At 47.4% G+C, this 21,489-nt stretch overlaps 1 protein-coding gene across 2 annotated transcripts in view; it reads left to right on the top strand.

Annotated features, from left to right (window-relative positions):
• TBC1D5 (TBC1 domain family member 5) overlaps positions 1–10,740 on the top strand; it is a 564,710-nt gene extending 553,970 nt beyond the window's left edge. The window contains exons 22-24 of one of the 2 annotated variants that reach the window (XM_015132185.3): positions 14–93; positions 911–1,072; positions 6,645–10,740. In XM_015132185.3, coding sequence (XP_014987671.1) covers positions 14–93; positions 911–1,072; positions 6,645–6,938 — 536 coding nt within the window. In that variant the 3' untranslated portion in view covers positions 6,939–10,740. 2 annotated transcript variants of the gene reach the window in all.
• The last annotated feature ends 10,749 nt before the right edge of the window (positions 10,741–21,489 follow it).

Below are 21,489 nucleotides of genomic sequence, written 5' to 3' on the forward strand. Positions count from 1 at the left end.
CTTCTATTTTCAGTAAATATTCAAGATGTGATATTACAAGAAAATTTGGAAAAAGAAGATCAAATTCTGGTTTCCCTGGCAGGATTAAAACAGGTATATGCATTGCTCTGACACTATTTCTTTGTGTCCCTCCTGCTGTGGGGACGGACTCCCAGGGCATGTAGCACCATGTTAGAGCCAGCATCCCCCTAACCCTTATTTCTTCCCAGACAGAGCCCCTTCTGCATCTCCACCTCTTTATGCCCCCTGTTCCTTCTAACGATTATATCTGACTAGCTTGCAACCCACACTGGTTTTCCATTTTCCACACCTCTCCTTCCTCTTACCAAACCCATTCTATTTGTTCCTTACCTAAAGCTAGTGTGGGTAGACCAGCATCATATTCAGTCATTCATCCATGAATTCATGAATGTCTTTGGAGCACAAGTCATAATTAGTACCTACAGCAGGCCTTAGGCCCTCAAGGACCACATTGACCCAAGCCTTGAAGATCTAAATGAAACATAAATGTCAGTGAAAAAGAGTATGCTGTTTCCAGATGCCTACCTATGCGATGAACAGTCCAGCTCAGGTGGAGCCACTTTAGTGAGTAAGCTGTGCAGTGGGAGTGGGTGTGGAGGCAAATTATGCTTCCTGTTTTAAGATAGTGTTAAGTATGTGACTCCCATATGTGACCCTGCGAGAACTTGGCTATTAAATGTCCTGACGTTTTTCTTGCTCACTGCTAAGCCAGCAGCTTTGATAAAATTAGATTTTTTCTCATTATTTATTTCTTATAGTAAAATACTAATATTCATACTATTAAAAATGATGGATGACACGGCTAGTTTAAATGTCTGAGAGATTTAGCTAGCATCTGAAAACAAACTCATCCATTTTATTCATTTATTTTCTTCTTCTTTGAACATAGATCAAAGACATTCTAAAAGGTTCCCTGCGTTTTAACCAGAGCCAGCTAGAGGCCGAAGAGAACGAACAGATCACCATCGCGGACAACCACTACTGCTCCAGCGGCCAGGGCCAGGGCCGAGGCCAGGGCCAGAGCGATCAAATGTCTGGGGTCATTAAACAGGTACAGAAGCTCTGATGCACATGTTACATTAACTCAAAGGGAGTACATTCACATAAGTTCCTCAAAGTTAAGAATCATATAAACCCTATCAAAGTTACTTCAGATTATCATGTGTGAAGTTCAGCTGTGGAGGTGCCGTGTAGAGCTGTGCAGCCTGTGCACTCTGTGCTGCAGGGGGTGCCATTCACAATGATACTGATGAGACAAGTGTCTCCTAGAGTCATGCGGTAAGTGCCCTACAAACGTGTATGCAGCAGTGTTGCCTGAGCCTCCTGCCATGCCCATTCTGTGGGATGGGAGAGCTGGATCTCTGTCTTGGTTGTCAGTTGCCTCCAGTTGATGCCTCTTTTCCCCTTTAGGAAGTACTGTCTACGCTTTCCTCATGCTATCTCAAGTGGATTTCACTTTGCTAGAACCTTTTTCTTGCCTTCATGGGGAGGGACTTCTCATTAATGTCTGCCATCTGGGGCAGGGGTCTGTAAAGGCTTTCAGAGTATTTCAGGATTTCCAGGCAACATACGGTCATCTGTGTCACATATTCATTGTTTTTTTCTGTGTGTGTGTGTGTTTGTATCTTGTTTTTGCTTTATCACAAGCCTTTAAAAATATATAAACCATGCTCAGCTTGGGGGCCATGCAAAAACAGGCCATAGGCTGGATTTGGCCATAGTGTGCTGACCCCTACTCTCAGATGTCGACATTGTATATCATTTATTTTATCACAGAACCACAGAATTTCCCAGCTACAAAGGATCTTCCTACAGCTTCCTTATGTGCCTAGTCCTGCCTGCTCATTTGACCAGTGAGAAAATGAAGGTCAGAGAGACACACACAGGCTCCGAGGCCAGAGGCACTTAGCCTGCCAGGCATTATGTTTTCAGAAACCCTGCCCCAACCCAGTAAGCTTCAGTCCCACCATGCTGCCTTGCTGTCCATTATCCGATAAGACAAAGAGATTGTTCATTTCCCACCTATATTTTAAATTATTAATAATATTTTTTAAATCAGCTTACAAAGTTTCATCTTGGAAAATGAACATTAGCAAAATATTATCTAAGTCACTTTCTCAAAAACTAGCATTCAGACACTTGTAAATTATTTATTTTTTGTGTGAGTTTAAAACAGCAAAATGACATTTGAGTGGGAATGTTTTTCAGTTTTAAGGGTGCTCTTCCAGAAGAGACTCCGTGGGTGACTTCTGCTTGAGGCCGTATGAAATGTTCATGGAGTGCTTTGGCTCTGCATTTGTAGCCACATGAATGCGACAGTGATACTGCCAGTTTAATTTCATTCGTTTCTTCACAGATTCTCCTTCCTTGCACAGATGTTTTATTTTTCAATAATCATTTACTTATTCAAATATTACTGAGTGTAGGCCCAGCCACAATGCATTTATAATTGAAAATTTTATTTAAAACCTTAGCATAATTTTTTAGTTGAGTGTGTCAATTTGCTACAGAAAAAAGATATTTTAAAACCACTAATGAATTTGTTAAATTTAAAACTTAATGGTTATACTTTGCAGTTGTCATCCCTGGTTTCTGTATTTGTAAGAACCTACCAATGACCACTGCTGCCCCGGTGGACCCCGCCGTACATACCCAAGATAAGCTAGCCATGAGGTGTGTCTGTGTGAATGAAACTGCGCCCTTGTTCTGGCAGGGCCCCATCACGTGCAGCATCCAAGAGAGACACTGCACCTCTGCATGTGCTTCTGAGACACAGTCTGCCCTTCCTGGGGCTGAGACCCCACAAGTGAAAATAAAATGGCTTATCTTCTCTACCTCTTCTCTGCCATGGCCCTTCCCCATAGCTGTTAGCAGTTTATACAAAGCCAGTACTCCTGAAAAAGGTTTTACTGAAGAAGAGAGAAACAGAGAAGCAGTGCTCTCCTCTCTCCTTCAGGGAAATCTTGAGATTTCTTGAGAGAATTCCTGAATTCAAGCAAGTCAGAAAGAAGCCAAGTGCATGGGGCCTTCCACTGCAAAACCCAAGGATCTGGGCTAGGCTGATAAAGGCCCCGGGGGTCTCCCAGGCATGAGATAGCTGCCAAGTACCCACCTTCTTCCTGCAGGAGCTAACTCATCAGTGCTTGGAGCTGGCTAGGTTTTCCTCCTCACTGCTTGTGGGAAGAGATACAGAGGGCTGTGGACAGGCTACACCCAGGAACATGCGTCCCAAGAGAGCCAAGTGGGAGTTCTGAAGGCTTCCAGGGCCTGCTGTGCCAGGAACTGGTTTTACTGTCCAAGACTATGGGATATATCCCCTGCTCTCATGAGCTCCCAGTTATGGAGGGCCAGGGCCTAGGGGAGCAGTGCTAGGCAGGTTCTTGACACATTGGAGATGTAAGCACCACATGTTGGGTTTGTAATGGGTTGTGTCATAGCACATTCCTAACTTAGGGATGGGTTTTCGTTGCTTTCTTGGTTAATCAGTAAATAATGTCTAAAAGATATTGCAGAAGGACCAGGCTCCCCTGCCTAGTGACACATGGCTCATGGTCCCCCTGCCGATGCCCTTCCTCAAAAGCAACTGTGAAAGTGTTCTTCCGTTGTGGGAATTCACATGCCCTGCTCCTCACTGTAAGGTTGGTGTGACATGGCTCATCGTGTTCTTTCTGTTTGGTTTGCAAATCTTACCTCCAGCTCTGAAAACAGCAGTCTTGTGAAATTGTATTCTATAGAGTGAGAAGAGCTACACGCTCTCCCTCCCTTCTCAGCATCTATCCTCACACATTCGTTTGGGAAGTATTTGATGAACTAACTCAAATCAACTACAGTAGAAGGCAGACTTTGTGGGACCCTGGGTCCATTAGTCAGCCAGCACATCACTTGCCCTTTTGGTACTTGGGTCCCCTCTTTTAATCCGCATATTGTCTACTATTACAGCTACCAGCCACATAGCTATTTAAATTTAAATGCACTAAATTTCAATAGAATTAAAAATTCAGTTCCTCAGTCACACTAGCCACTTTTCAAGTGTTTGGCATCCACCTGTGGCTAGGGGCTGCCGTACTGAGTAGCACAGATAGAGAGCATTTCCATCATCATGGAAAATGTCTGTTGAACAGTGCTGGTCTATAGTTGGGCTCACCTGCTTCTACAACCATCCTAAACTCAAGCTGTGAAATGGGGTAGGACTGGGAAGATGGCAGACAGTGGGTAAGAGGGATATGTGTTGTGATGATCCTGGCTAGTTTTAGGCAGGACTGACAGGTTGAAGACTTTTCTAATTGTGTAAGACTTACCCATATCTGGTAAAAAGAGAGGATTGACCTAGGGATTTACAACACTTCTGTAAATGTTATAAATGGCACCAGATAGCAGTTAAGGCTGCTAGAGAAGTCCATACAGAAGTCAGCTCTGCATCTAGAAAAAAATTATAGGTGGGAGTCCAGAAGAGTGGGGTCTTTTGTTGTGCCTTGTGACATTGGCCAAGCTACCAGGTCTCTTATTTGGGCTTGTTTGCTTGATCTGTAATGCAAAGGGGCAAGGAGAGGGGTCAGTAAAAGAAAATGCCTGCTAAGGACCTGTCAGCTCTAACTTGCTTTGTCTGTGAAGGCAGTCTGTGACCTTCATCTAGGAACTGGGGGAAGCATGCTAAATACCTAGAGTAATGGTAGAAACTAGCTTTACTTTTAGTCATGGGCTTTGAAAAGTATTTCTCCACTTCAGAATCTTACTGACACCTTTACTATAAGCTAAAGGAGAATAAGTGATCTCAGTATCTCTGAAGCAGAGGCACCACTCTAAAAACTAGGCCCTGCTGAACGTGCTTTTCTATTTTCAACCTAGGATAAGCTCCACCAAGTAGCATTCCAGCCCTGTGTTGTGGTGAGAGGTCAAGATTTTCACAGTTTACAGTGCAGGACAACTGTCCTGTGAACAAAGTGTCTACACTCTGGAAGAAGTCAAACCCAGGGGCCTCTGTTGATTCCCCAGCAGCTTTCAGTGCACTCCCCAAAGGCAGCACGGCTCTTACCAGGTGCACCTTATATAGAGACAGTCATGGGGAAGAGATTTTAGTTCTTTTCCTCCAACTCAGAAAAAAGACAGTCCTTCTCTACCAAACAGCTCCAGTGTCGTTTGAGATCACATCCCCTGCTACCAGATTACCGCGTGCTACGTTTTTCTTCGCTTGTGTAGGAGTTAATGTGTTGATAGAATGTTAGCAGCTTTAGAACCTGAGATGAAGAACCTCAAGGCCTGTTGCAGCTCTGTGATCTTAAAGGCCAATTTTGTTTATGTTCTCCAACTGAATATCCTAAAGGTTGGTGAATCATTAGAGGTGGAAGGTTCCCGAGTCATTATTTAGCCACTCGCCCCCTACATCACTGAGGAGGACGTGAGATTTAGAGAGAGGCCTGTCAGTCAGGGCTCAAGGCCAGATTTTCTTGAGAACTGTTACTCATTCCCCTTCTTGGCTCTGCACACAGCCCACAGCGCCCACAGATGGCCGAGGCCATGCCAGTCTGGAGGCCCAAGGACTCAGGAGACACTTCCAGTCAGGGGTCTCCATATATCTCATTAGACTGGAGACCCCAGCACGAGACTCCACCCACGCTGTGGGGAGGGTAGGCCGGCAGGGTGAGGGAGGCAGGTGTGGGCACTACATCACCTTACAGCACCACTGGGTGAGGCATTCTTTCTGCCAGGCTGGCACTGGATGTCCTTGGTCAAACTATGGCTTTGCTAACCCAAAACCTTTACCTGTGTTCGTGGATGTTAACTTTATTAAGTTAAAAAATAAAAAGCTACTCATAATTCCTTAGAAAGAAAAGAAAATAATTGTTGAGTAAAGCAATTCTATCTCTATACTTTTTGCCATTATACTTTGCAATTGCCATTCTTGGTTTTCCCATTCATAGAACCTAGTGGTTACCACCATTGCTCCAGGAGACCCCTATGTGCATACCCAAGATGAGCTAGCAATGAGATCTAGATGAGATGAAATACCTCAGGCCTTCTGAAAGCTATCCTTCTAGCCAGTAATAAAATCACTCCAGATCTGGCAGCTCACATTAGGGAGCCAGCAGCTGCCCATGTCATCTCACTATATCATGTCATCTCACTATATCATGTCATCTCACTCTATCATGTCATCTCACTATATCATGACAACACATTAGGAGGAAGACACTGTCTTTATCCCTGTTTCACAGATGAAAGTTAAAGTTCAAGAAGGATGGGTGATTTGCATGGCAGGGTCCCGCATGAGGCTGGTAGGGATTCTGCCTGCAACCTGTTGGCCAGCTCCTGAACCTGGCTCTCCCCAGCAGCACAGGCACTGCCTCCGTCTGAAGCTTGTCAAACAGGAGCTTTACTTTGTTCCCTCAGGGAAGCCAGCATTTGGCTTTGGAGGGGCTTACAAGATGCTGCTGGCACCGCACCACTGGTAAATGCGTGGGCTTCGGGGCAGCAGGTCAAACACTGCGTCTTTCAAGATCGAATGTAGGCTGAGGTGGCCTAGCTTCCCCCAGTTCACAGCGCGTCCCCCAGTTCACAGGGCCTTCCATTCAGTTCTTTGCCGGTTTCTTCTTTCATCCACCTGTACTTCTCACTGCACTTCACAGGCCTCTTCAGAAACGCCAGGGTGCACCGATAGAGGGAGTTCCGATGACTTCATCCTGATTTCCAAAGAAGATGATGGGAGCAGTGCCAGGGGCTCCTTCTCTGGCCAGGCCCAGCCTCTTCGCACCCTCAGAAGCTCCTCTGGGAAAAGCCAGGCCCCAGCCTGCTCCCCACTGGTGTTCTCAGATCCGCTGATGGGCCCAGCCTCAGCTTCCTCCAGCAACCCCAGCTCCAGCCCTGATGACGACAGTAGCAAGGACTCTGGCTTCACCATTGTGAGTCCCCTGGACATCTGACCACAGTGCCCAGTCCTGCCCCACAGGGATCCAGCCACCCTTTAGTGGCCCCAAGGCCAGACTGAGGCTTGCCCAGTGGAGACCCTTCTGAAACCACTGCTTCCTTCCCGGCATGCATTTGGCATTGGTCTAGCCCTTTGAAACCCCTTAGAGAGAAGCATATATGGCCACAAAGCACACAGGCTTAGGTTTGCCAAATGCAGACAGGGCTTTCTGGGCCCTTACCTAACCCCTACCCGACTCTTGCTCTGAGTTAGAGCTGAGTTACACACCCAGTATCACACTCACAGTTAGAAAAGTAGAAACACTTTTCCTCTGTCCCCTTCCTCCCAGCCAAGAATGTGTGGCAACTCCATCAGTTATACTTAGAAGGAGGAGAAATCGTTTTTTCCTATCTTCTATCCCTCAAAGCACCAGACATAGGAAAATTGGTTTATACCAAGAAAGCTTCCTCTGTGGAAATCTGTCTAAGCCTACTTTATTACTGCATTGGGAAGCCATATTGCAGATCTAAATGCGATAGAATGAACTAGAACTAGTGGATTCCAGGGCTGGGGGGAAAAAAACAAACCCATTACTGACCTCTCAAAGTTATAATGATCTCTGCAAACAGGGTCTAAACTTAGGAATCATATTTAGGTGCGATGTAGCATCAGATTTTTTTTGATGTATTAAAGAATGCATCTCCAGTCCTTAGGCCATCAATGTCTCTCCTTAAACAATTGTATTTCACCTTTTAGAATCTTTCATAGTCAGAAAACAAGGTTACTATAAGCCAGTTTTTGCTGCACTGATTTCAAAAGATATAAGAATATTACTATCCTTCAGATGGAAAATGTGGCCTTGACTTTATGGGATAAACATCTTTCAGACAGTTTTCTAGTCAAGTTTCTCTGGTTTCAGAGCTGTATATATACACCTGTCAACTGAGGAGTAAAGGGAAAAACCCAAGTTCGTTCCCACCCAAAGTCAGAATTCCTCATTGGCCTTAAAGTAGCAGTCACAAGACTTAGAGAATTGGACCTAGAGTCCCTTCTGTGGGGAATAAGGATACCTAGAGAACATTCCAGATGCCAAGAGGATGCAGGATTTCTGCACAACCTCTTCCCTTCTTGGAAGTCAAATGTAGGAACTGCAGGGCCTGTGCTCATCTGTGAACCTGCATCCTGGGCACCACTGCCAGGACCGGGTCTGACATGCCAGTGCCTTCCTGGGCTGCACAGAGACTCTCCCCCTTGTCAGCCAGCACCTTAGGAAACCATCATGGGCACAGAGCATCACATGAGTTGTTTCTCTCTTTAAAGAAGATTCCCTGGAAAGGATGCTTTTCCTCTCCTCTGCCTGCGCAGGAATTCTAACAGGAATGGGTAAGGATGGCAGAGGGACACAGTGCCTGTCTCGCCTCCATCAGGGAGAGCAGCCATACCAGGGATGACTGACTCTTTGAGCCTGTCCTCAGAGGATGGCGAGGCAGCTGGGCAGTGGAGGCCTTCATGGTAACAAATGAAAGCTCAGTATAGAGGAGCAGACACTGTCTACGTCCCTCCCACTGCTCACCTTATATATCTGTGTAGACAAATGTGATAATGACATGATTTCCCACCCGCCCTCCAAGAAAATGGTGACTCCCTCTCAAGTCAGCTACTGGAGAGAGGAGGGTTCTCATTAGCTCTGCAGTTTGCTCTTAAACTCTAGCAGGGAAATCTCCTCTTCCCACATCAGCATGTAAGGTGAATAATAACTGTGGTTTTGCCAGACAACAGGTTGTCTGGCCTTCAACCACTGGGCAGTTGCCTGGCAGATGCACACAGTAGCTCCCTGGCTTCTGGCTCTGAGTGTTCCTCTCAGCACCTCTGAGTAAGTTGCTGCCAAGCACATATCCCTATGACAACACTTTGTAAGCCACGGGGCCCCCATACAGTGAGTGACCTTGCAGCTGTGCAGGGTTGCCATTGGTCACTTTCGCACCTTGGGAAGGTGTCAGTGTTTTCAGTTCTCAGGTAAGAGGTATAGAACTGTTCCTGCCAGGGCTCTGGGATCGACTGGAAAGGACCACAAAGCTGGTCATCCCTGGGCAGCTGGGCCACTGTCACCTGCTGACCTCTAGTATTTCCTTTGCCCTAGAGCTAGAGTCATGATAGCTGAGGTCTCTGGCCCTGCAAGAGTCACTAGGCACCCACCATGCCAATAAGGCTCTCCGCTGGCTCCCTGCAGTTGGCTGGGTGTTTAATAGTTACTGAAAACTCCCAGCCCTGCTGCACACTAGAGGCAGGTCCTCGTGGTCCTCTCTATCCTGTGCTATGTTGGTGGCATGTGAGGACCAATGGGTTCACTCAGAGATAGTGCTTCTGTGTCCCCCAACAAGCTCACGCCCTCTTGGGAGGAGAGAGACATACAAGAACAGTGGGTCATGGGCAGTACCAGCCTCAAATTCCCACAGGCTCATACTCAGACAATTGTATTACTGCCTTTTGTTTTTTAAGTGTTTTTTTTTTTATTCTTCATAGTTGAGTATTATTTGCAATTTTATTAGTTACAGTGCTATTAAAGAATATGTGTTCCTTTTATTATTTTATCAGATACTTATGTTTACTTGCACATTTTTTAAATCTTGAATATATTGTGTTTTGTTAACAAATGTAGTAATCAGTGGAACTCTTATGTTTTGATTATTAGCAGTTAAATACATTTTGTATACATGAAGCTTAGATTAATTCCCATCATCATCTCCTTTTTTTATATATGCCCCTATGTGTTTTATGCATTCCTCTTTGATCGGATTGGAATTTGAGCTAAAATTTAGCTTTGTACATTACGTGTGAGAGTTACAGACTAGCAAGTCTAATTACTTTGCCTTACCTTGAGTGTATGCCACAGGGTCAGATAACACGTTAAACATTTAGTTACACTGGATTACTCTGCCAAAGCTGACCTCCTGCTGATGTTCAGAGGTAACTGCAATCTGGAAAGAGATAATATCACTGCAGAAGGAATGTGACTCTAAAAATAAACCAGGACCTCCCTGTGATTTGCCTTGTCTGCAGATGACCGATGGACTCTCGTGTGTCAGCCCTGGGCTTGCTAAGGAAGCTGCCTCAGGGAGTTGGGGGTCAGTTGCCGCTCTCAACGGGAATGCGGGAATGCCTCCTCTCCTTGTCAGAGATGCTGAACAAATAGCAAGCTCTGTGGCAGTCATGCTGGCCTCCTAATAATAACCTGTCAGAGTTGATGCACATGATTTTTGTGTTGTTTTTTTTTTTTTAAGAAACTGCCCCAGGGGTTCATTATAGAACAGGAGTGTGTATGGAGGACTTAGGTCCCCACATAGAGTGGCCGTTCTGTGGCGGCTACAACCAATTCCATCCCTTCTTTCCTGCGGACACACACCTGACCCCTGGCCCCTGCCCTGTGTGTCCAGAGGAGGGGCACTGGGGAGGCTGTGGAGCAGAGGGAAGAGGCCGGATGCATTGAGGATGGCACCTGGCAAGCCAGGCTTCCTTCTCAAAGGCCAGACTGCTTTCTCAGTGTTACTTTCTAAAGCTCTCTTTTTATGGTGTTATAAAGATGTATAAAGTTGGTATAAACAGGCTTGAGACCACTTTGATGTAAAAGCTGTCATAGCAGTTTTTCTTACAGTGGCACAATTCATTTGATTGATGGAATATTCAGTGATGCCATTTATGTCCTATCGCTTTTTTCTCATCCATCTTTATGCTATAACTCATATTGATTTAAGAAATGATTTCTCCTTTTGGCAAAGCGATCCCATTCAATATGGTTATAATAAAAGACTAATGTGAAACTGAGACTGTAGCTTGACTTATTTCAGGCCATGCATGGGGGCACAAGGTGCTGATCAGGCCCGGCCCAGAGGAGTCCCTCGGAGTGCATCGTCAGGCGGGGAGTGGACAATGGAACCATGTACCAGCCCCAGCACTGTGGTCCAGCCTCACTGCACCACGGGGCAGGTCCTAGGCCTGGCCCAGGGCTCACACCCAACTCTGACATACCCTTCCTACCTTGGGATAGTTTCTTAACTTCTGGGGCCTCAGTTTCCTTATCCGCAAACGGAAGATAATAGTAGTCACCTAGCTCATAGGGTGTGGTAGGGATTGAAGAGGATAACAATTGAAAGTACTTAGCACAGAGCCTGACATACCATGAAATGCCTGACAGTTTCAAAGATGATGCTTAATTCTGGAAGAGCCCCTGGAGGTCATGTAGTCCTACCCCGACCATTGACAGCCAGGACCTCAGAGGCTGCTGGGGGGCCCGGGTCCCACCCTGAGGCAGCCCTGCTCAGCCCACTGGTCCAAGAGACCATTTTAGGGGCGGCCCCAATGGCTTGCTATCCATCAGCACCAGGTTTGCCCTGGTAGCCACACTTCCACCAATCCAATGTGAGATTGGTGAAAAGGCCACAGGTGAGGATGGGGGAAAGATGAGTATACTCTTAAGTGACAAACTAGGAGGGATGGGGAGGGGGATCTCTATAGCTTAGGCAGAGCCCTGATGCCAATGGCAGCTTAGAATTTGCACCTGGGCCCATCTCTAGCCTGGGCCTCTGTCCCCAGCCCAGCTAGCAAGTAGCTTTTCCACTTGTGGGCACAGCCCCTCCCCACAGGTTCTACCATCAAAAGGTTGGAGGGCCTGGTACGCTCCTCAGATGGCTCATGCTAGTGAAGGTGACCCCAGCTTCCTCAGACCAGTGACAGCCACACATGCACTGGCATCCCCCACTGGCCTCCAGGAGTGCCTCACCCATGTCCCTTGAGCGTGACCACTTCATTGCTTCTGGAACCTCCTCCTGCCCTCCCTGCACCTCTCCACCTGAGGTTGGGCTCCTGGCCCTAGAAAGTCGCTAGCAAGTGTGAGGGAATGCCGTCTCTTGGGAGCAGCTCTCAGCCGTAGGCTGAGTCGGGGCATAATGCCCCAGGCCCCTAGCCCCTGGGTGGAGCCACCCTGGTGTGAGTGCTGGTGGTTTCCCAAGGCTTCCCTGCAGGGTTAAGCTCCACTTGCTCTCGAATCTTCTCTCAGGGTCAGCTTCTTGGAGAACTGAAGCTAAGACACCCTAGACACCCTTCTTCCTGAGCCCCTTCTCCAGGCAGAAGCATTTTCCTTGGCTCACCCCCTACCAAGGCCGGGGGTGAGTGGGAAGAGAGTGCAGGTTGTCAGGTGGGCCCAGAGTCCTCACAGATGAGGGCTGTGCTGAGAGGCTGCCGCCCCGGTGTCTGTGGTTCTTCAAGGGCCAGGGCAGGCCCTCTGTGTGAGCTCTTGCTCCCAGGCCTGCCGAATTGCCCCCTCTCACAAGTGAACATTACCCACAGCTGGTCAGGCCCTGCTGGAAGAGCTACTGAGGCTCCTTTTCATTTAGTAGTTTGCCTTTGCCACAGCCAGCATTCTTAGCCTTTTAAGGACATGTGTGCATCACCAGTAACTTCTGGACTCTGAGCAGCATATCTGTTGGTGAGAGGGGACAGATGACACCGACCCAGAGGGCCCATTCAATATTGGGCCACTTGTTCCTCCAGCAGATGTGCTTGGATACCCTCAAAGTGTGAGGCTGCACAGGTGCTGGGGACACACAAAATGCCCCTCAGATTGCCAGGAGTGGCTGGAAGAGACTTGTTTCTATATTAGGAACAAACACCAAAAAAAAAAAAATTAAATACTAAGGTAGCCCAGAGGAAATCCTCTATGCAGCCTGGGAGGGGTTCCAGGAGACCACAGAGGTGAGTGGGTGAGCGGGGCCCAGCGTGAGCCTGCCGCCTGCCCTCTGTGGTGGGGCACTCCCACTTCCTGCTCAGCAAATGGTAGAAACCGAGTTGAGGGGTGGACTTACAGCAGCCAGGCAGTTGCGTTTTCCCACAGGCACTTGCAGTGATGGGGATGGCCCCTCACAAAGGACTTGATGCTGCCCAGCCATTCAGTGATAACCACCAGAGAGTGCCCGGGCTGTGCCAGCTGTGGAGCCCCGGAAGGGTCCCGAGGGCATGCCACCGACCCATCATCTGGGCTTAACTCCAGCAGCTGCCTGGTAGCAGGAGCCCCTCCCATGTGTCAGACTCAGAAAAATGAAGGGATATTTAACAAGGTGTAAGTATAACTGAAAGGGTGATGGGGCTGCAGCGGATGTCACACCCAGTCCCCCAGAGAGTGCTGTGAAGGGCAGGACAACCAACAAAGGCCATGTTGTAAAGAGATCATCATTCACTGCCTTTCTGACAACATGCTTGGCCCTCAACATCCCTACCTCCTGCCCTCAGCTCTGCCCCTGGTCGTGAGCTACCCAGCTGTCAATGCCAGGGCCCAGTGGTCTATGCACAGCTTCCTGGCCCTTGGACCATCCCACAGCTTGGTCAGACCCTTTCTTATCCCACCACAGAGAAGGCCTTGTTCCCACTTTCAGGTCTGGCCAGTGGCCTTGTTCCTCTGACTCCAGCTCACCTCCTCACCCCCTCTCCTGGAAGCAGATACCACCAAGAGTCCCTCTGAACCCTCAGGATGACAGGTGGTTCCTTGACCACCGCATTCCCACAGGGCTGTGCTCTAGCCCCACTGGCGACCCTTCTGCCCAAGGCTGAACACCTGCCCTTTCTTCTGCCCACAACACCTCTCCCTGCCGTGCAGGTTACAGGGGTGAATGCCAGCTTCAGTGGCCAACCTGTTCTGTGGTGAGGCTCCACCAGACTCCTGCGCATGGAACTGCTTCCCAAAGTCCTATTGTTATATTTTGCTTTGTGTCACACAGCAACAGTTTATGATGTTTATGGCTTGTGTGCAGCAGGGATGCAGGTAGGGCACAGTGGGGATGATTTGTCATTGGTACCCCTGTTATCTGGGTCTTTGGAAGACTCAAAGGCTGGTCTTTCACTAAGATGTCCAATGGTTGATGCTGAGACCTTAGCTTGGGCTGTCAGCCAGAGCACCTACATGCAGCCTGGGCTTTTTTGCAGAATGGTGGCTGGGATCCAAGAACGAGTGTCTGAGGGGAAGGCAGGTAGGTGGAAGCCATTTCACCTTTTATGACTGGCCTCAGAAGGCACACCAGTTCTGCCACATTCTCTTCATCAAGGTAGTCACAAGAAGCATCAATTCTGCCACATTCTATTCATCAAGGTAGTCCCAAGCCCATGGAGATTCAAGGGGAATGAAAATCGATAGCACTTCTTGATGGGGAGAGTAATGTTCCAGAAGCACATGTGGGACTGGAAGTGCTGCGGCCGCTTTTGGAGGCTGTAATCCGCCATGCACATTGCAGGCTTCTGCAGGGTAGCAGGAGTGAGGCCTCAGTCATCCGGTGGTAGACTAAGGCTGCTCCAGCCATACTAGGGAGCTTACAGGCCCCATCCAAACCCTGCAATATGTGTAGCTGCTCACTCCTCTCCTCCAGGAAACCTTAGGTGTGTTTTTAAAGCACACCCGAAAACTCTTTGACACCACTCCCATCAAGAGGCCCTTGAATCTTGGCTCTGTGACTTCTCAACCAGTAGAATATGGAGGACATGATGCAGCTTCAGATGGGAACTACTTCTTGTCTCTTGGTACATTCACACTTGGAACCTGGCCACCATGCTGCAAGGAAGCCCAAGCAGCTCTGTGGAGAGGAGCCAACAGTCAATAACAACTTACAATACCATCTTGGAAGTGAATCCTTTGGCCTCAACGACACCGTGCAGAGCAGAGACAAGCTATACCCATCAAACCCTTCCCAAAGTACAAAATTGTGAGCAAACTAAATGACTGTTTTAAGCTACTAAATTTTGGGGAAGGTCGTTATGCAGCAGTGGCTATTTCCTGATACTCTGACTAGCAGGACCCATCTCTTATAAACTCTCCCATCTTAGGACTGTACACGTTCTCCAGGCCTTTGTCCTACCTCCCTGCCTTCTGCTGAATGTATTCATGTCCAAGTCCAGATTCTGCATTTCTTATCTTGAAAAGAGGGACTCTGAGCCTTAGCTATTTATTTACCCATATTTATGAGCACCTACCATGTGCCAAACACTGTGCTGGGGGCTGGAGACATGCAGTGAACAAGATGGATAAGATGCCTGTCCTCAGGGAGCTTGCAATCCAATGGGAGAGAAAGGCAATGCCCAGTAAATGCATGAGTGAGATAATTTCAGATAGGAAGGATGTGGCAGAGACCCTTCAGGAAGTCCCAGTTCCCTTTCCCCCTGGGGAGGGACACAACTAGACCAGCCTCCCTTGAAGGGACTGAGCTTGGGCCACTGGAGTGTGAGGGGTGAATATGAGTATGTAGAGGAGGAGGAGATGAGTAGATGACTCTGGGAGCCCAGAACGGTGGGGTGGGGGAGAGCATGGAAACCTCCTCCTCCCCAGATCTTGAGGACCAGCTAGTATCAGGTTTTCCCTAAACCTCTTTGTCATTCTTTGCTTTCATTCCCATAAACATTGCTCCTCCCACAAACATCACCCCTGGGGAAAGAGTCATAATCAACTCTGATCAAATCCCAGGCTGCTTACAGGTTGGGGAAAGATAGAAGCCAGTGTCGCTTAGAACCAACCCCAATTCATTCAGAGAGATTAGTGTCCATCAGACACCAGTGCCCTGAGCCCTGCCTGCCTGACTCCACCCTCAAGGTGCCAGGGGTCCATCTAGCCCACTGTCAGCCAATCAAGAGGGGACTATGAGCAAGACAAGCAAGCTTCGGGAGGCTCCATTTCCCCATCGTTAATATGGGGGGGTGGGGCTGGGGCAAATGCCTAGCTTGGCCACCTTGCAGGAGTGTTGCAAGGGGATTAAGCCTGTCAAACTCCAGGCCCTGGTCTGGCTGTCACCTGCATTAACTCCTCCCAGTCTCCCCATGGGGGCTGGTGATGGGGAAGGCAAAGCCTTGGGCTGATGTGGCCACATGTGTGCAGACAGCCCCAAAGCTCTGCCCCTCAGGACTTCCCCTCCCCCAGCACCTGAATGGCAGGATTTGGGTGGCTTCCAACTCCTGGAAGTGACAAGCTCCGCATGATCGCAGCAGCCTCTGTGCTTCCATCTACCGTGCAGCACCAGCACCAGGGACTAAACTCACCCTGTCACAAAATATGGAGGCTTGTTCCTGGGCGTGTGTGTGACTCACCCAGCGTCACAGCAGTGGTGTGTGGCAAGGCTGCCACTGGGTTTCTGAGAATCCTGCACCTCAGAGATTCAGAGAAACTCAGACTTTCAGAGAAAGTCTGTCCCGTCCGCTGCCAGCAGAGGCGTTAACCACAGAGCTTGCAGTGGGAGCCCCGAGAACTAGCTCAGCAAGGCCAGGCAGAGTTTACCCTTCCTGTCCCTGAGCTGCTCTGGGGCTGGAGGCTGCAGGAAGCAGAGCCAGATGTTAGCTCTGTCCCCTGGTGGCAAAGTGGATGTGGCAGAGACAGGTGAGAGACGTGCCTGCTGGAGTCGAACTGGGGATCCGCTTTGCTGGATTCCATGGGAACAAAGCAGATCCAGGCCTCATGTTATCACCCACCCCTCCTGTGTAGGCTGGGTTTGGTCCCAGCTGGTCCAAGAGACAGTGGGTAGGCCCCACTCTCTCTGACACTCCATCTGAAAAATGAGGAGGCTGATGTAGAGCTGGCTTTCCTTTTTTTTTTTTTTTTTTTTTTTTGAGACGGATCCTTGCTCTGTTGCCCAGGCTGGAGTGCAGTGGCGTGATCTCAACCCACTGCAACCTCCGCCTCCTGGGTTTCAAGCAATTCTCCCACCTCAGCCTCCCGACTAGCTGGGATTATAGGTGCCCACCACCACACCCGGCTAATTTTTTTGTATTTTCAGTAGAGACGGGGTTTCACCGTCTTGGCCAGGCTGGTCCTGAACTCTAGACCTCATGATCCACCTACCTTGGCCTCCCAAAGTGCTGGGATTATAGGCATGAGCCACCACGCCCGGCTGAGCTGGCACTTTTTTCAAACTTTTTTGACCAGACCCCACAGTAATAAATACATTTTATGATGAAATTTGACTGGCTTAAAAATATATTCCATGATATATTAAATAGGATTGTGTCTGCTGCTATATAACACACAGGTTCCAAAATGTCAGTTGCTTAAAACAAGAGAAGTCCATTTCTCACAGACATAAGTATCAAAGTGAGGCTTCCTGGTTTGTGTGTGACTCTCCTCCATGCAGTGATTCAGGGACCCAGCCACTTTGAGGCTCTATCCTTTAGGACTTTCCCACCAATGTCAGAGCCACCTTGACTCAGAAGGAAAGTGTCATTTTTAATCACACTCCACTGGGAAAGCAAGTCACCCAGCAGCCTACCCAGACACAAGGGCAACCCCTTCCTAGGGACACACTGATACTGTGTAGAGGAGTACAGCTTTGCTAGCTAGTCAGCTGCCTCCACCGCCACACCCTAACCCCTGAATACACACACCATACACACCCTGAAACAGAAGGCTCATGAAACAAACATCCTCATACTGCATGCAATACCTTGCTCATCCTGATACCTCCTCCCCTATTTTATTTGATTCTATTTTATTTTCATAAGTGCTGGATGTGACCCACTAAATTAATCTCATGATCCACTAATGGGTCAATTCCTACAGCTTAAAGATTCAGATGATTCCTTAAAGAAGTGTCCATAATATTAACCAACTCTGTAGATTGTATAGAGTTCAGTGGTCACATAGTTGATAAGCTTTTTTAGCTAAAAAGAGAACTGCTTGAAGCTATAGCTGTCAGAGGAAGAAGCATGTAAAAAAAAAAAAAAGTGTCTTTTAATGCAGAATAGATTGGAATATCCTCCTAATCTATGCAAAGAAATAAGAACTGCTCAGGTGTCCAGGGGCAGAAGGCATTCTAGGGAGGCCAGGAGGATGGTTTCTGAGGGACATGTTGGCTCCAGGCTCTTTTCTGGGAGGATTTGACAAGTGCTTTTCCCAGAATGCAGCCAATTTTGCACAAATTCCAGCCAGGTGACAATGATCATTCACCAGAATGTAAGAGGAGGACCTAGAGTCTTGGCACCTGCTGTGAAAGATCCTCTATGTTCCCGGGTCACCCTTCCTCTCCCACCTTTCCTCCCCCGGAAAGGTCTGCCGCATTCTTGTTGCTCATGTCATCTGAGCCCTGACAGGTCTGCAAAACACTTCTGGGTCTGGTACTCTTCTCTCAGAAACACCTGGGAAATAGCCCTATAACTTGTGACTCAGTTCATGATGCATGGCCGAAAGTGACACTGGGGACACTGACCCCTTTCTTTGAAGAGATGAATCAGACGTCATAATAACCTAGACACTCCTGCATAAATCTAATTTCAAATTTCCAACTAAGCCAGGTGCAGTGGCTCAGGCGTATAATCCCAGCACTTTGGGATAGAAGGATCACTTGAGCCCCGGACTTTGAGACCAGCCTGGGCAACATGGTGAGACCCCATCTCTACAAAACATTTAAAAATTAGCTAGGTGTGGTGGCTTATGCCTGTAGTCCCAGCTACTCCGGAGGCTGAGATGAAAGGATCACTTGGACTCAGGGAGGTTGAGGCTGCAGTGAGTCATGATTGCACCACTGCACTCCAGCCTGGGTGACAGAGATCCCATCTCAAAAAAAAAAAAACTCCAACTAATTTTGGTCCATGCGTCACAATTTATACAGCTGTCCCTATTACAAACCCAAAGCAAGGGGTCTGCATGGAAAAGATGTGCAATGCGAGGAGTGCAGGCTTGGGCAGCCAGTGGATCTGGGTGCAAGAAGGGCCTCGGCCTCACACAAGTGCTACGTGCCCTTAAGCAACTTGCACAACGTCTCTGAACCTCCATCCTCTTACCTGCAATTGGGCATGCATTGCCTGCCTCTCAGGGCACGAGCAAGAAGCGGATGAGTGTATGGCCTGGCTAACGGTGAGTGCCCGACAGATGCTGGTGTGTCCCATCCCCATGCAGAAGGGCCATAAAACTGTAGTCTGTCTCCAAGTATTTCTAGTTAGTGATATCCAAGAAGGCACAGGTACATCCTATGGCTTAGTGTACAGGTTTTATGGACACAACTCTGGGTCCACATACACGCACTCAATCAATATTTACTGAGTATTTCAGACCCTGTTCTAGGCACTGGGGAAGCAGCAGTAAAAAAAAAAAAAAAAAAAAAAGGATATGTTCTTATGGAGCTGACAGTTTAGTGTCGCCTTTCCTGCCTGTCACCTCCCTACCCCAGCTCCTCTCCTCTCACAGCTGCTTCTAATCTGGTCACTGGTTAAGGTAAATAAAAGAGTTCAGACAGAGTCATGATGAATACTAACTATCATTATAATAATGAAAAGAGAACTGGGAAAAATTATTTTATAGGCCACAAAGAGATATTAAATTATATTGGAACATTATGCATCAATGGAAAACACAGCTGGAAGGAAACCATGGTAGGCATAATTCGGAACACCAGATAATCCCACAATTATTTCTACTGGCTGTCTTAGAAAGGCTTTAAAAAATAATTCAACTTTTTATTTTGAAATAATTTTACATGCACATAGAAGTTGCAAAGATAGTGTACAGAGAATTACCTTGTACCCTTCACCCAGCCTCCTCCAATGATAACATCTTACTTAGCCATAGTACCATTATCAAGACCAGGAAATTGCTGCATTACTAGTTACTGTTAACCAAACTGAAGGCCCTACTGCAATTGTGCTCATTTGTACATGCACTCTTTTTATTTTTCTGGTGTTCTATGAAATTTTATCCCATGTATAGATTTGTATAGCCACCACCACAATCAAGATACAGAAAGTTCCATCACCACAAAGAAACTCCCTCATGTTCCCTCCTTATAGTCACAGCCTCCTGCATCCCTAGCCCCTGGTAACCAGTGAACGGTTCTCCGTCACTGTTATTTTGTCATTCTGAGAATGTTATATAAATGGAATTATGCAGCATGGAACCTTTAAGGATTGGCTTTTTTCACTTCATCTAAAGCTCTTGAGATCCATCCAACTTGTGTGTATCAAAATTATTTCCCTTTTATGTCTTCGTAGCATTCTACGATACGGAAGTACCACAGTTGATGTTTACCCCACTGAAGAACATTTGGGTTGTTTGTAGTTTTTAGCTGTTACTAATAAAGCTGCTAAGAACATCTGTGTGCAGGTTTTTACATGGCCTTTGATGCACGGAATCTATTACTATTTTTTTTAAATGGTGTCTCACTCTGTTGCCCAGGCTGGAGTGTAGTGTCATAATCTCAGCTCACTATAGCCTCCACCTCCCCGGTTCAAGCGATTCTCCTGCCTCACCCTCCTAAGTAGCTGGGATTACAAGGGCACACCACCACACCCCACTATTTTTTTTGTATTTTTAGTAAGGATGGGGTTTCACCATGTTGGCCGGGCTGGTCTCGAACTCCTGACTTCAAATGATCCACCCGCCTCACCCTCCCAAAGTGCTGGGATTACAGGCATAAGCCACCACGCCCAGCCTGGAATCTATCTTTTATGCCCACTCTCAGCAAATAGATTTTCCTTATATTGCGCCAGCCTCATGTGTGAGTCATTACTTATCTGGATGTAATAGATGGGACAATGCAAATACCTATAACACAACTGAGAGTCGGGAAGAAAGCAGAGAACAACTTGAGTAGCAATGACAGGTGTGTAAATGTCACCAAGTCACTGCAGGAGGCCCATCAGCCATTGCTCTGTTATTTACATATATTTAACACACACCTAAAAGGTTTGGCCATAGTGTCTCCTGGTCCACAGCCATTCACATTCGGTGGAGATAGCCTTAGACAACAGCTGATGTTACAACTGATAATATGACAATGCAGGTGAGACTTAAAAAGAGTCTCATAATGCTAGAAACCTGGGCCCACTCAGTGAATAATCCAATTCACTTCAGTGGCTCAAGGGGCACCTCTTTTACTGCAGCAGAGCCACCTTTGCTCAGAGTGGTTACCAGAGTCCTCTAGAAAAGACTGAATTTTGTTTAGTATACTCCTCAGCAAGGCAACAACTGATGGTCAAGAGTGATTTCACCCCAAACTATTGAGAGTTACAGAAATCAAAATGCTTCAAGTAGTAAGCTCTAGCAAATTAACGTGAAGAATACCACATTCTCTGAGGCCAAGTAAATTAGGTATCATTATATTAATGATTCATTTTAATGAACACATCCCAACCAAAGGCAGACCAGGCCTACCCTTGTTCCATGCCTATACTCAGGGTAGACACAGTGTATTAGTCTGTTTTCATACTTCTATAAGGAACTACCTGAGAATGGGTAATTTATAAAGGAAGAGGTTTAATTGACTCACAGTTCAGCATGATTGGGGAGGTCTCAGGAAATGTACAATCATGGCGGAAGGTGAAGGGGAAGCAGGCACCTTCTTTACAAGGCAGCAGGAAGAAGTGCTGAGTGAAGGGGGAAGAGCCCCTTATGAAACCATCAGATCTCGTGAGAACTCACTGTCACGAGAACAACAGGGAGAAAACCACCCCCATTATTCAATCACCTCCACCTGGTCTCTCCCTTAACACGTGGGGATTGTAGAGATTACAATTCAAGATGAGATGTGGGTGGGGACACAAAGCCTAGCCATATCGAT

Source organism: Macaca mulatta, chromosome 2 (assembly GCF_049350105.2).
Source record: "Macaca mulatta isolate MMU2019108-1 chromosome 2, T2T-MMU8v2.0, whole genome shotgun sequence".
Taxonomy (NCBI): domain Eukaryota; kingdom Metazoa; phylum Chordata; class Mammalia; order Primates; family Cercopithecidae; genus Macaca; species Macaca mulatta.